This window comes from Salvelinus fontinalis, chromosome 18 (assembly GCF_029448725.1).
Source record: "Salvelinus fontinalis isolate EN_2023a chromosome 18, ASM2944872v1, whole genome shotgun sequence".
NCBI lineage: Eukaryota > Metazoa > Chordata > Actinopteri > Salmoniformes > Salmonidae > Salvelinus > Salvelinus fontinalis.
Window position 1 is genome coordinate 4,922,556 of NC_074682.1, and position 14,110 is coordinate 4,936,665.

General features: G+C 43.3%; 1 protein-coding gene across 2 annotated transcripts in view; it reads left to right on the forward strand.

The window, feature by feature from the left end:
• Window positions 1–14,110, forward strand: part of LOC129814838 (rho GTPase-activating protein 15-like) — a 67,702-nt gene that overhangs the window by 492 nt on the left and 53,100 nt on the right. For both annotated transcript variants that reach the window (XM_055867914.1, XM_055867913.1), the window contains exon 2: window positions 12,477–12,910. In XM_055867914.1, the coding sequence (XP_055723889.1) occupies window positions 12,617–12,910 (294 nt within the window). In that variant the 5' untranslated portion in view covers window positions 12,477–12,616. The remainder of the gene's footprint in view (window positions 1–12,476; window positions 12,911–14,110) is intronic.

Genomic DNA, 14,110 nt, shown 5'->3' on the forward strand with positions numbered 1-14,110 from the left:
CTTACTTTACAGATATATGTTATTGTTGTGTTATAAATAGATCTTAACAATCATATTAATAAACTTCTTGGCTGCTTGAATGCGCTTAAATGCAGTGACAATGAAGAGGCTTACATTAGCAAATAAACTGGGGTTATGTATACTTAATGTGAAATCAGGTGAAGTATAGCCAATTATGTGCATTATGCATGATGGTGCAATATGTATGATCTCAAGCTGACGGGATGTCTGGAGCCAGTGTAGGCTTGTGGGTGAAATCTCATCTTTGACCCTTACATAGAGGCTCAACTCAAAGTTGCCCAGTTGTTGACATGTTACGCATATACAGCAGAAGTTGTTAGTGCTGTCAAATTCGAGTGTCCATAATCCCCCCGTCTCCCAAACATATTACCATACAAGAATGTAAAATGTTTCACCGAGTTTTCTTCTTATTTTTCACATCCTGTAGCGTATGGTGTGCTTAGTTTCAGTCTCTAACACACGTCTCTTTTAAGACAGGATATCAAGCATAGCTTCACTGTGGTGTCCTTTGAGGTAGGGAGTGTGAGCTCAGCTTTGTGGTTTTAGATGCACTGATATGATCACCAATCGTCACTTGTACTCTTCTTTATTTCACCACTGCAGTAGAATAGCCTATTGTGTTATTCTTCAAATCGTCCCCTCCGTTTTTCTTCGCTCAAATGGCAAGAAATGATGACGCAAATAATCTATAAAGGCTTTGAAGCAGTCTGAGAAGTGAGAAGCCTCTTTGTCTGTAGCCTAGTCTATTGCACATTTGCATGTTTCCCCTTACACTACTTTGACTAAGGTACAGCCAATAAAAAAACATGTACAGGATCAAATTGAATGGGAACAGTTAGACGCATTGTGTTTTCATTTCGTTTGGTAATCTGTCTCAGTAGACCTAGGATTTACTTTCTCCCTGGCTATTTTGTAGCCTGCTCATAGCTAACTGTTACTGCACAGTTACTGCACAGTTTCAGGCACACACACACACACACACACACACACACACACACACACACACACACTGCTCATAGCTAACTGCACACACATACAGCCTTGAAAGATTATACCCCACCAAGTAGGGTTGCAACTTCTGCTGATTAAAAGCTGCTTGCCTTGCCCTGTGTATAAGTGAGTGACTAGTGAGAGTTCATGTCTTTGATTGCATGATCTCCCCTCTCTGTTCGTAGTCTCTCTCTCGTGACAGCCTTAAAAAAAATATTTGATTTATTTCACCTTTATTTAACCAGGTAGGCCAGTTGAGAGCAAGCTCTCATTTACAACTGCGACCTGGCCAAGATAAAGCAAAGCAGTGCGGCAAAAACAACAACATAGAGTTACACATGGGATAAACAAACATACAGTCAATAACACAATATAAACATCTGTATACAATGTGTGCAAAGGAGGTAAGGCAATAAATAGGCCAATAGTGGCAAAGTAATTACAATTTAGCAATTTACACTGGAGTGATATATGTGGAGATGAAGATGTGCAAGTAGAAATACTGGTGTGCAAAAGAGCAGAAAAACGAATAGGGGGATGAGGTAGGTAGTTGGTTGGATGGGCTATTTACAGATGGGCTGTGTACAGCTGCAGCCATCGGTAAGCTGCTCTGTCATCTGACGCTTGAAGTTAGTGAGGGAGATGTAAGTCTCCAACTTCGGTGATTATTGCAATTCGTTCCAGTCATTGGCAGCAGAGAACTGGAAGGAAAGGCGGCCAAAGTAGGTCTTGGCTTTGGGGATGAACAGTGAAATATACCTGCTGGAGTGCGTGCTACGGGTGGGTGTTGCTATGGTGACCAGTGAGATGAGATAAGGCAGAGCTTTACCTAGCAAAGACTTATAGATGACCTGGAGCCAATGGGTTTGTTGACGAATATGTAGCGAGGGCCAGCCAAAGAGAGCGTACAGGCCGCTGTGGTGGGTAGTATATGGGGCTTTGGTGACAAAACGGATGGCACTGTGATAGACTGCATCCAATTTGCTGAGTAGAGTGTTGGAGACTATTTTGTAAATGACATCGCCAAAGTCAAGGATCGGTAGGATAGTCAGTTTTACGAGGGTATGTTTGGCAGCATGAGTGAAGGATGCTTTGTTGCGAAATAGGATGCCGATTCTAGATTTAACTTTGGATTGGAGAGTTCACAGTCTAGCCAGACACCTAGGTATTTGTAGTTGTCTACATATTCTAAGTCAGAACCGTCCAGAGTAGTGATGCTAGTCGGACGGGCGGGCGCGGGCAGCGATTGATTGAAGAGTATGCATTTCATTTTACTAGCATTTAAGAGCAGTTGGAGGCCACGGAAGGAGTGTTGTATGGCGTTGAGGCTCGTTTAGAGGTTTGTTAACAAAGTGTCCAAAGAAGGGCCAGAAGTATACAGAATGGTGTCGTCTGCGTAGAGGTGGATCAAAGAATCACCCGCAGCAAGAGCGGCATCATTGATATATACAGAGAAAAGAGTCGGCCTGAGAATTGAACCCTGTGACACCCCCATAGAGACTGCCAGAGGTCCGGACAACAGGCCCTCCGATTTGACACACTGAACTCTATCAGAGAAGGTGTTGGTGAATCAGGCGAGGCAGTCATTAGAGAAACCAAGGCTGTTGAGTCTGCCGATAAGAATACGGTGATTGACAGAGTTGAAAGCCTTGGCCAGGTCGATGAAGATGGCTGCACAGTACTGTCTCTTATCGATGGTGGTTATGATATCGTTTAGGACCTTGAGCGTGGCTGAGGTACACCCGTGGTCAGCTCGGAAACTAGATTGCATAGCGGAGAAGGTACGGTGGGATTCGAAATGGTTGGTGATCTGCTTGTTCCCCTGGGTTTCGAAGACTATAGAAAGGCAGGGCAGGATGGATATAGGTTTGGAACAGTTTGGGTCTAGAGTGTCTCCCCCTTTGAAGACGGGGATGACCGCGGCCGCTTTTCAATCGTTAAGAATCTCAGACGATATGAAAGAGAGGTTGAACAGACTAGTAATAGACTAGTGCAGAGCTGTTGGCCTGGGTTGGGTTAGCCAGGTGGAAAGCATGGCCAGCCATAGAGAAATGCTTATTGAAATTCTCAATTATCGTGGATTTGTCAGTGGTGACAAATCCTAGTCTCAGTGCAGTGGGCAGCTGGGAGGAGGTACTCTTATTCTCAATGGACTTTACAGTGTCCCAAAACAGTGTGCCTCCCTCCCATCCCTGGTGGATCAATGGTCTCTTTGCTTTTCACATTAAAATCAAGTAGGTGATATGATTCTGGGTGCTGAGATTACTCTGTTGGTAACATGCTGTTTTGGGTTCATTGGTGAATCTCAGTCTTTAGCCCTTTGAGAAGAGATTGCGCTGGATTGAGGTAGTGTCCTATGGAGATCATTTTTGTGTGGCAGCCAGTGGTTTTCAGATTGTAATGAGTACAGGATTATTGTTTTGGGATTGGGATATTTGGATAATCTGGAGAATTACTATGGTCACTGTCAGTGTGTGTGTGTGTGTGTGCGTATGTCTGTATGCATATGTCTGCATGCATAGGTGTGTGCATGTGTTTTTAAGCTCAGTGCTATCAGTGTGATTGTCTGCAGCAGTGACCTTCTCTGGGGAGAGAGAGGGAAGTAACACTGGCCACAACAGGACAGGCCACAGAAATCCCCGAAATGTCACTCCACTGATCTTCTTTTAAAGCTCACAGCCAAAACACAATTTCTTAGTGTAGTTGTATGTCGTTCATCCCTGACATGCTGTCCAAATCCCTCACACTGACTCTTTCACCTGACAGGAGGTTAGACCCTTTTACTGGTCTTACTGCAGTCCTACAGACAGACAGACAGTGAGAGGGACGGGGGGGAGAGAGAGGTAGAGGTAGAGTGAGATAATGTCATACAGACATCCATGTTTGAACGGTTTATACCATATACACTTTTCTAGGAACCTGTACTAAACACTATAAATGATTGTGCTTATCTGTGTAGCCACTGTGTTTGAATCTGCATTACCCAGAGAGGTTTAATGCACTGCAATGGTCCCTGGCGGTATCACACACTGTGAGTGATTCACTCTCTGTGATGTTACTGTTGCAGAAAGTGGGTCTTTGACTTTGCTGATAGCTTGTGACAGCTCTGTGCCTCACTCCCATCCCTGGTGGATCAATGGTCTCTGTGCTTTTCACCAGAAACATCAATGAATGAGCTGCAGGCTTCTGGGAGGGGCAGGGAGGCCTGTGGGAGTCAGACTGAGGCTCAGCCAATGATGTGCGTATCTATGGGCTCAGCCTCTCTAGCCTGCACCCAGGTTGCTGGAGTCATAGGAAGATTATATGTCTATGGTTGGAGTGCTGTTTGAGTTCAGAACCTTCTGGAAATTAAAGGTTGGTTCTAATTCTTCCCATTTCTTGAAAACTGCTATGTTTTTTTTCGCCCCTGATGATCTGAAAAGTTAGATTTAAACAAAGAAATCCATTTGAAATGCAGGGAATATCAGTATGAGTTGAAGCCGGACTGGGTTTGTGCTGAGAGTTGTTCAATTGTTGCATCGAAAGATACGGATCTAATTACTAGTTTTGTTTATTTGTAGAAAAAATATATTTTTAAATGCTGTCCCAACTTTTGATGTCACAACCAGACATACACATTAAAAGACTGTGGAATGAATGTTCCTTAAAGACATGCTCCAGAACTTTGGCAACTCCCGCTTTGGGCTGGATGTGTCAATGTGTAGGTCATCGTTGCATAATTAGTGTCTTACCTTAATTAGCTATGAAATCCCTAGTTTGAAAGCAACTGTTTTTCTGGAAGCTGTGCTGATCCATTTCCCCTCACGTGGGCCAGCCCCCTCGCAATTCCAGTTCAACTAATGAGCTTTAGCCCCTCGCCATGTGAATGATAGCTAGCAAAGAGCATATCATGCACCCACAGCAGAGCGAGAGAGAGAGCAATGACGTGGTGCACATATCTTGCTGAGATGTACATCTGTCCAAATGAAAGATAGCAAGCCATATATTAGCTATGGGGATTCTTTAATAATGTAACAGCATGGGCAGCGCCATTGAGGCTATCTCCATTTTGAAGTTGCATGCACTATGCTCTACCAACTGAGCTACAGAGAACCACAAAAAGTGGAGAGTATTAAGATGCATAGCCAGCAGGGTGGCTCCAACCCTCCAAGAGCCCAAACATTGACATCTATTTGACCAATACATAGATGTCTTTAATGTGCCATACTGTACTGCACTATACTGCAATGTACTGTACTCTACTTACTGTGCTCTACTGTACTGTACTCTACTGCTCTCTACTATACTGTAGCGTATTGTATCCAACTCTACTGTGCTGTTCTTTACTGTGCTCTAGTCTACTGTATGGTACTGTACTCGAGTTTACTCTATATGAGTTTCTTACAATTGAAGAAAGGGCCAATGGACTCTTGATCTAGTGGCCTTGGTCTGGGGACCATTCATGATCACATACAGTTGTAGTCGGAAGTTTACATACACTTAGGTTGGAGTCATTAAAACTGTTTTTTCAACAAATCCACACATTTCTTGTTAACAAACTATAGTTTTGGCAAGTTGGGTTAGGACACCTACTTTGTGCATGACACAAGTCATTTTTTACTAAGTTGGCTGTGCCTTTAAACAGCTTGGAAAATTCCAGAAAATAATGGCATGGCTTTAGAAGCTTCTGATAGGCTAATTGACATCATTTGAGTCAATTGGAGGTGTACCTGTGGATGTATTTCGAGGCCTACCTTCAAACTCAGTGCCCCTTTGCTTGACATCATGGGGAAATCAAAAGTAATCAGCCAAGAACTCAGAAATTTTTTTGTAGACAAGTCTGCTTCATCCTTGGGAGCAATTTCCAAATGCCTGAAGGTACCACGTTCATCTGTACAAACAATAGTACGCATGGACCACGCAGCCGTCATACCGCTCAGGAAGGAGACGCGTTCTTTCTCCTGTAGATGAACGTACTTTGGTGCGAAAAGTGCAATCCCAAAACAACAGCAAAGGACCTTGTGAAGATGTTGGAGGAAAGAGGTATAGAAGTATCTATATCCATAGTAAAACGAGTTCTATATTGACATAACCTGAAAGGCTGCTCAGCAAGGAAGACGCCACTGCTCCAAATCCACCATAAAAAAAGCCAGACTATGGTTTGCAACTGCACATAGGGACAAAGATTGTACTTTTTGGAGAAATGTCCTCTGGTCTGATGAAACAAAAATGGAACTGTTTGGCCATAATGACCATCGTTATGTTTGGAGTAAAAAGGGGGAGGCTTGCAAGCCGAAGAACACCATCCCAACCGTGAAGCACGGGGGTGGCAGCATCATGTTGTGGGGGTGCTTTGCTGCATGAGGGACTGGTGCACTTCACAAAATAGATGGCATCACGAGGAAGGAACATTTTGTGGATATATTGAAGCAAAATTTAAGATATCAGTCAGGAAGTTAAAGCTTGATCGCAAATGGATCTTCCGAATGGACAATGACCCCAAGTATACTTCCAAAGTTGTGACAAAATTCCTTAAGGACAACAAAGTCAAGGTATTGGAGTGGCCATCACAAAGCCCTGACCTCAATCCCATAGAAAATTTGTGGGAAGAACTGAAAAAGCGTGTGCGAGCAAGGAGGCCTACAAACCTGACTCAGTTACACCAGCTCTTTCAGGAGGAATGGGCCAAAATGTTTGACCCAAGTTAAACAATTTGAAGGCAGTGCTACCAAATACTAATTGAGTGTATGTAAGCTTCTGACCCACTGGGAATGTGATGAAAGAAATAAAAGCTGAAATAAATCATTCTCTCTACTATTAATCTGACATTTCACATTCTTAAAATAAAGTGTTGATCCTAAATGACCTGAGACAGGGAATTGTTACTCGGATGAAATGTCAGGAATTGTTAAAAACAGAGTTTAAATGTATTTGGCTAAGGTGTATGTAAACTTCCGACTTCAACTGTGCATTCGGTCTTTCAACTGTCTGGGTCTGAATCTTGGGACCAACGTCCTGGCATAAAGCTTGGTCTTGGCTCCTGGATATTACCGTAGGCTTTGGTTTGCTAACCATAGGCAACCCAATTTAAAGAAGATAATGCTTTTTGATAATTTGCTAATCACTCCCAACCCATAGGAATAACCACCCAGCGGACTATTTTTAAATGGTGGAAGCTCTCAATGGCAATGTCGATACTAAAATGAGTTATCTCGATCTAGAGATCTCCATTTATCTCTATGATGGACACTTGACGCAGATAACCCTGTTATTTTTCCAAAATAATTATTTAGAGGCATAAGTAATTCAGTCACTCAACAAGTTTCATATTCATACAATCCACAATGAACATTGTACAGAGAACAATACAGAGTACATCTATCTGAATTCAATGTAAAGGTTTTAATTTTTTTTTTTTAAATCATGTTTTTACTATTTGATTAACTTGGTATGCAAATACAATTTCAAAAAATGAATCTGCTATAGAAGGTTAATCAAAATGATCACTACTGTGCATGGTTTTCCCTTTACTGCAACGTTTGCACTATGTTTTAGTAGTGACAAATTTAGTGGGGTTGTAAGGAATTCAGGTAAATATTTGAAATATGCAGTAAAACAAAATGTGTGAGTAGTATATATGTCTACCCAACATACTGTATGTTGGAAGACATGTCTGCTGAAAGTTTGGTAAAAATAGGATACAAATATGAATTTTTTTCACAACCCCTAATTTGTAACTCTTCTGTAGAATGACCCATATAGGGATAGAATGCCATTTGGAACAAAACCTTACTTAAGCTGCATGTCCCTAATGGTCCAAAAAATAGAAGCCTGAACCTGATATGGCCTTCGCCCTGCTGGCACATTTTAGTAAGCATTGGTTAGGATTTTAAATTATAACACATTGCATAAACCAACGTTAGAATGCAGTATTGGCTTAGTAATAATATGAATCTGTTTTAAACACAAGTTTCACTATGAATTCCAATATACATACATGCAATTTTAAACTCAATCAAGCTATTTCTGAATAGTTTGGTGAGGTTTTGGATAATATTGTCTGAAAGTTACATGCTATAATACTCACAAAGGCATTTAGTAAATCAGACAGGTCATTTAGTCCTTATTGAGTAACAGCCACAGGTTGTGAATGGTTGCTACATAGATTTGCAATAATGCTGAGTGCTACGTGTTAACAAAATGTATTGAGAAAACCACACTGTGTCATGCATGTACGCATGCACGCACACACAAAATGTATTAAGTAGATCACCCTGTCGCTCTCTCTCTCTCTCTCTCTCTCACTCTCACTCTCACTCTCACTCTCTCACACACACACACACACACACACACACACACACACACACACACACACACACACACACACACACACACACACACACACACTGAATTGTATTATTTCTGAGCTTCCAGCAGGCTTTCTCTGCCCTCCTTCATTTCATAAACAAAACAATGACAAATGTGTTGGCCGAACATTGGCACTGTTTCCCCTAATGCGAATTCCAGCTTTAACCAAGCTGCAGGCCAAGGTTAAATCTAGGCTTGGTTTTCTGTATCGCAATCACTCCTCCTTCACCCCACCTGCCAAACTCACCTTGATTCAGATGACCATCCTACCCAACACTTTTAATCCCGCCATTTCCCCCCACTTGCCAGGCGTCATTGTAAATAAGAATTTGTTCTCATCTTAATTGCCTGTATAAATAAATACAATTACAATAATCATGCTCCTCTTCCTGCACCTCAATCTCTCTGTAATCCAGACAGGCTAGTCTCCGACAGGGACTCGTATTTACCCGAAATGGAATCCTATGCCCTGGTCAAAAATAGTACACTATTTAGGGACTAAAGTGACATTTTGAACGCATCACCTCCAGAGAGTGTTTCAGTGATTCAGTGTCTCTCTCTGGTCCGCTCATCAATGATTCACACAGCAGTGAGAGCTGTGAGGATGAAAAGCTGTTTTGGCCCGGGATGTAACAAGCCCCATGCAGGGATATACCAGCTCAGTCAGTTAGGACAATCTTCACAGCTTATCTTCAAATAGTAGTGAATGTCATTGCAGGGTGGAATGACAGGGAGGGACAACGTTTGATCCTTTGACAATTATCAACTTAATATTTGTGATTTAAATTGAGTGTGGATTAACAAAAACAAGCACAATTTAATCTAAGCTAATCCATGATACCTGGCACATCAACAGCAGCTAGAGAGACAGACTAGCAATTAGGACTATACCCCGTAGTGTGTGGAAAGTGTGAAATTCCCAATTCTCTCGATTCCGCTTTTTCCTGACTCCTCTGAAAGGCTAGAAGATAAAAAATAGAGTAAGAGAATGCATAGGGTCTCTGTGGGTCTATGGGTCAGGCATGATACCCAAGGACATATAACTCATACCCATAGAAACAGAATTCCATCCCGGACCCAATGACTCTAATGGGGTTTCCCTTCCTATTTCTATGCTCATAGCACAACCAGCACATCACGCAAATCGAATGTGATTTCCAAGTAGTGGCATTGACAAATAACACTTCTTCCCCAAGTGTTCGTTGTTGCGTGTTCTTTCTTCTAGTTGGAGTTGGAGTTAGAGTTGAGGAGTTTTAAAGGCCTAGCTCGGTTGATTTGGCAGTTGGTTCTGTTGACCATTCAGACAGCTCTGAGCTATAAGCACGGAACAATAATCAATGGCTGGATGATCAGTGAGGCGAATGGCCTAGGCTGTTTGCGGCACGTGACAGGGGCCACACACACACACACACACACTCAGGAAGACATGCACGGCGGCAGAGGCCCATGCACATATACTCTTCTGGCAAATTGGTCCTGAATGGGAGGGTAGCATTAGTTACTAGGGTTCACTGAGCTCATCCAAGATCCGTCAACTGGGATTAGGAGTGAGACTGTGTGCGTGTGCATGCCTTCATGCGTGCATTTGTGTGTGCCTTAGTGTGTGTCAGTTGGCAGTGCCACTAGCCTCGTTAACTCTCTATTGGGTAGTCCCCTAATCCTCCCTAAAGCAGAGCAGATGATGAGACTCGCTGCTGAGCTAACGTATAACTGACTAGTCCAATGTGTCTTCATTGTTTTGGAAGGTTGACTGTTGACTGGCTGGGATGTTAGTACTGTGGCAGATTGCATCATAGAACCCCCCCACCCCCTCCATCTTTACTGCTGACCAGCTAACCTCAAGACTGACCACAACACAGACATGGTGATTAGATCTACGTGTCTCTCATATACATGAATTTGTGCAGGCATGCATTCACAGTATAATACACACACACACACAAGAGTGCATGCAGTCTACAGTGTATCTGGATGTTGATGTCTGTCTGAGCTGGACTATGTTATTTCTCTCTCTATCTTTATCTGTTTCTCCATCTTTCTCATTCTCTCGCTCTCGTTCCCTCTCTCTCTCCTTTTCTCTGAACCCCCCCCCCCCACCTCTCTCTCTCTCCACTGTTGTTGTTGTTGTTGCCAGGCCTGAGTCATGTGGCGCCCTCTCCAACTGGCACAGCCTGGCATGGGGGTTAGCTAACTGTCAGCTTCACCCACCCCAGCTCTGAGGGTCCGTCTGCCAGCATATGTGTCTCTCTCCCTCTCACTGTCTGTTTGGGTGTGGGGCTTCAGTCTCAGTTCTGAGAACCCAGAAATAGAAATAGTGTGTCACAAGAGAGTAGTCTCAACCTGGCTCTCTCTCGCCATGCTCGTACTATTGGCCAACCTGTCTCTCTCTTCATGTTGGCCAACATGGTCATAACAGGGTTAGTAATCCCATTTGTTTCCTAATTTGACTCATTCTGGAATTGAGTGGAACAGACATAGCGGTGGCCACCAGTGTCGAAAGATGCGGAGGGAAAATGAAAAAGAGGAGAAATATGACCTCACCATACACTTTGGATGTTGATGCTCTGAAAGTGGTTTCCTGTTTCTGCGCTGGCCCTGCTTCTGTTCTGTTTTGTATCTAACACTTATGTATGTATGTATGTATGTATGTATGTATGTATGTATGTATGTATGTATGTATGTATGTATGTATGTATGTATGTATGTATGTGTATGCATGTGTATGTATATGTGTGTATACAAATAAATATATGTGTTTACCCCCAAAATATATGGGGGATTAGAAATGATGCAGACAATTACATTGATGGAAGTGACAATCTATCCGCAATATTAAAGCTGATCCACCCCCCCCAAAAAAGAAGAAAAGATTTTAAAAAACACTTGTTGTTTCAAAATCCACTGCTAGAGCTTCTGATAGAAGTCTAGACATATTCGGTGGATGGATGGATAGATAGAACGCTAGGATCCAGGCTCGGAACACATATGTGAGGGGATTGGGAATCCCATCAGCTTTGATGCTTTACCTGCTGTGTTGACTCACACAAACGCACACACAAACGTACGTAAGCAAATACACACACACACACACACACACACACACACACACACACACACACACACACACACACACACACACACACACACACAAATGTACACAAGTAATCACACACACACAAACGTACGCAAGCATGCACAAACACACAGGCCTCACAGCGCTTTTTTTAAAATTAAAGTGCTGCTGTGCTGTGGATTATGAGAGATAGAGATCTTTTTGAAACCTTTTTGAGTGCAATAGTTACTGTGCGAGAGGGAGAGGGAAGATAGAGAGAGAAGGGAGAGAGGAGGGAGAGAGGGAGGGTGAGAGAGAGAGAAAAGGCCTCAGCCTCTCTGCTAGTCTGGTACTAAGACCTGCTGTGGGCTGCTCTCAGGATCTCAGTCTCAAATGGGTGTTCTGTTAGGTATGTTATGTAAGTGGGTCTGGTGAGGGCAGAGTTGTAAATGTGTGTATGTGTTGTTATGGCTGGTCGGTGGACAGTTTTAGCTGTCTGATGATGCCATGGATAAAAAGGATTTAGATATTGGTTGGTTGATCAGCACACTCAGTTTTTTTTCTCTCTCTCTAATTGCATGAGCCCCGTTAAACAAATTAAGGATTGGAAATCAATGGCAATGCCCTCTTTTTAGAATACAAATGCTTTGTAACATAATTACTACTTACTGTTTATTTTATGCGATGAAATGGTGTGGATCCGTAACGTTTGTTTGCCGGTTAGTACACAGCTTTGTTGTGTATTAAGGCCTTGTATAGGGGTGGCAGGTAGCCTAGCGGTTAAAAGCATTGGGCCAATAACCGAACGATCGCTGGTTTGAATCCCAGAGCAGACTAGGTGAAAAATCTGTCGATATGCCTTTGAGCAACACACTTAACCCTAATTTCTTATGTAAGTCGCTCTGGAGAAGAGCGTCTGCTAAATGACTAACATGTAAATGTATTGAGATCTGAGCTTAATATAGGGGTCTGAGATTATGATATTAAATGGTGTGGATATATGTGATGCATGCCATATTTTGTCCATATTTAAATTTAACCCAGTTCTGTTCTGTTTGTGTTTCAGAGCATGGCGCTGGCCTGGCAACAGTCACCGCCGTTACCCCGTGCCAGTGTCACCTGTGACCCCACCCTCGCCACCCTTCCCCTTGTCCCCAACACCCCCCACTGAGCCCCAGTCTAACCAGCCAGGAACATCCATCCACCATGCTGTCGGGCAGCTGGCGCCGTTCCCCAATAGCCTCACCCACCAAGCCCTCAGCCTCCACCAGAGGGAGTATTACCAGTGTGAGCAGTGTGTCCAGCAGGGAGAGCCGTGCCAGTGTGAGCAGCAGTGTTAGCAGTGTGAGTGTGCCTACTGTGTGTGGCGTCCCCAGTGGCACGGTGGTGTTGGAGGCTCATTATGACTACCAGTACCGCGGGGCAGATGGACGACAGGTCTGCATACGAGAAGGGGAGCGGTTTATTCTGCTCAGGAAGACGAACACTGACTGGTGGCAGGTAAGGACGTCCTGTGTGGCTCGGTTGGTACGAGCGTGGTGCTAGGAATCCAGCTGGGATCGCATATTATGTATTGGGAAAATCCTTACTTCCACTTAAGTAAAATTTAAACTTAGTCATGTATTGATGTCAATGGAAGCTACGTGAAAATTTGACTGAAAGGAACATTAGGATTTGCCCCTAAATCGTTCTAGATAAGAGCATCTGCTAAATGGCATATATACTGAACAAAAATATAAGCACAACATGTAAAGTGTTGGTCCCATGTTTCATGAGCTGCAATAAAAGATCCCAGAAATTTTCCATACGCACAAGAAGCTTGTTTCTCTCAAATTTTGTGCACAAATTTGATTGGATCTCTGTCAGTGAGCATTTCTCATTTGCCAAGATAGCCCATACACCTGACAGGTGTGGCATATCAAGAAGCAGATTAAACAGCATGATCTTTACACAAGTGCACCTTGTGCTGGGGACAATAAAAGGCCCCTCTAAAATGTGCAGTTTTGTCACACAACACAATACCACAGATGCCTCTAGTTTTGAATGTGCTTGCAATTGGCATGCTGACTGAAGGAATGTCCACCAGAGCTGTTGCCAGAGAATTGAATGTTAATTTCTCTACCATAAGCCGCCTCCAATGTAATTTGAGAGAATTTGGCAATACGCCCAACCGGCCTCACAACTGCAGACCATGTGTAACTACGCCAGCCCAGGACCTCCACATCCGGCTTCTTCACCTGTGGGATCGTCTGAGACCAGACCTGTCAGGAACCATCTCAGGGAAGCTCATCTGCAAGCTCGTTGTCCTCACCAGGGTCTTGACCTGACTGCAGTTCGACGTCGTAACCAACTTCAATGGACAAATGCTCACCTTCGATGGCCACTGGCACGCTGGAGAAGTGTGCTCTTCAAGGATTAATCCCGGTTTCAACTGAACCGGGCAGATGGCGTCGTATGGGCAAGCGGTTTGCTGATGTCAACGTTGTGAACAGAGTGCCCCATGGTGGCGGTGGGGTTATGGTATAGGCAGGCATAAATCAAATCAAATCCAAGTTTATTTGTCACGTGCGCCGAATACAACACCTTACAGTGAAATGCTTACTTACAGGCTCTAACCAATAGTGCAAAAAAGGTATTAGGTGAACAATAGGTAAGTAAAGAAATAAAACAACAGTAAAAAGAGGCTGTATACAGTAGCGA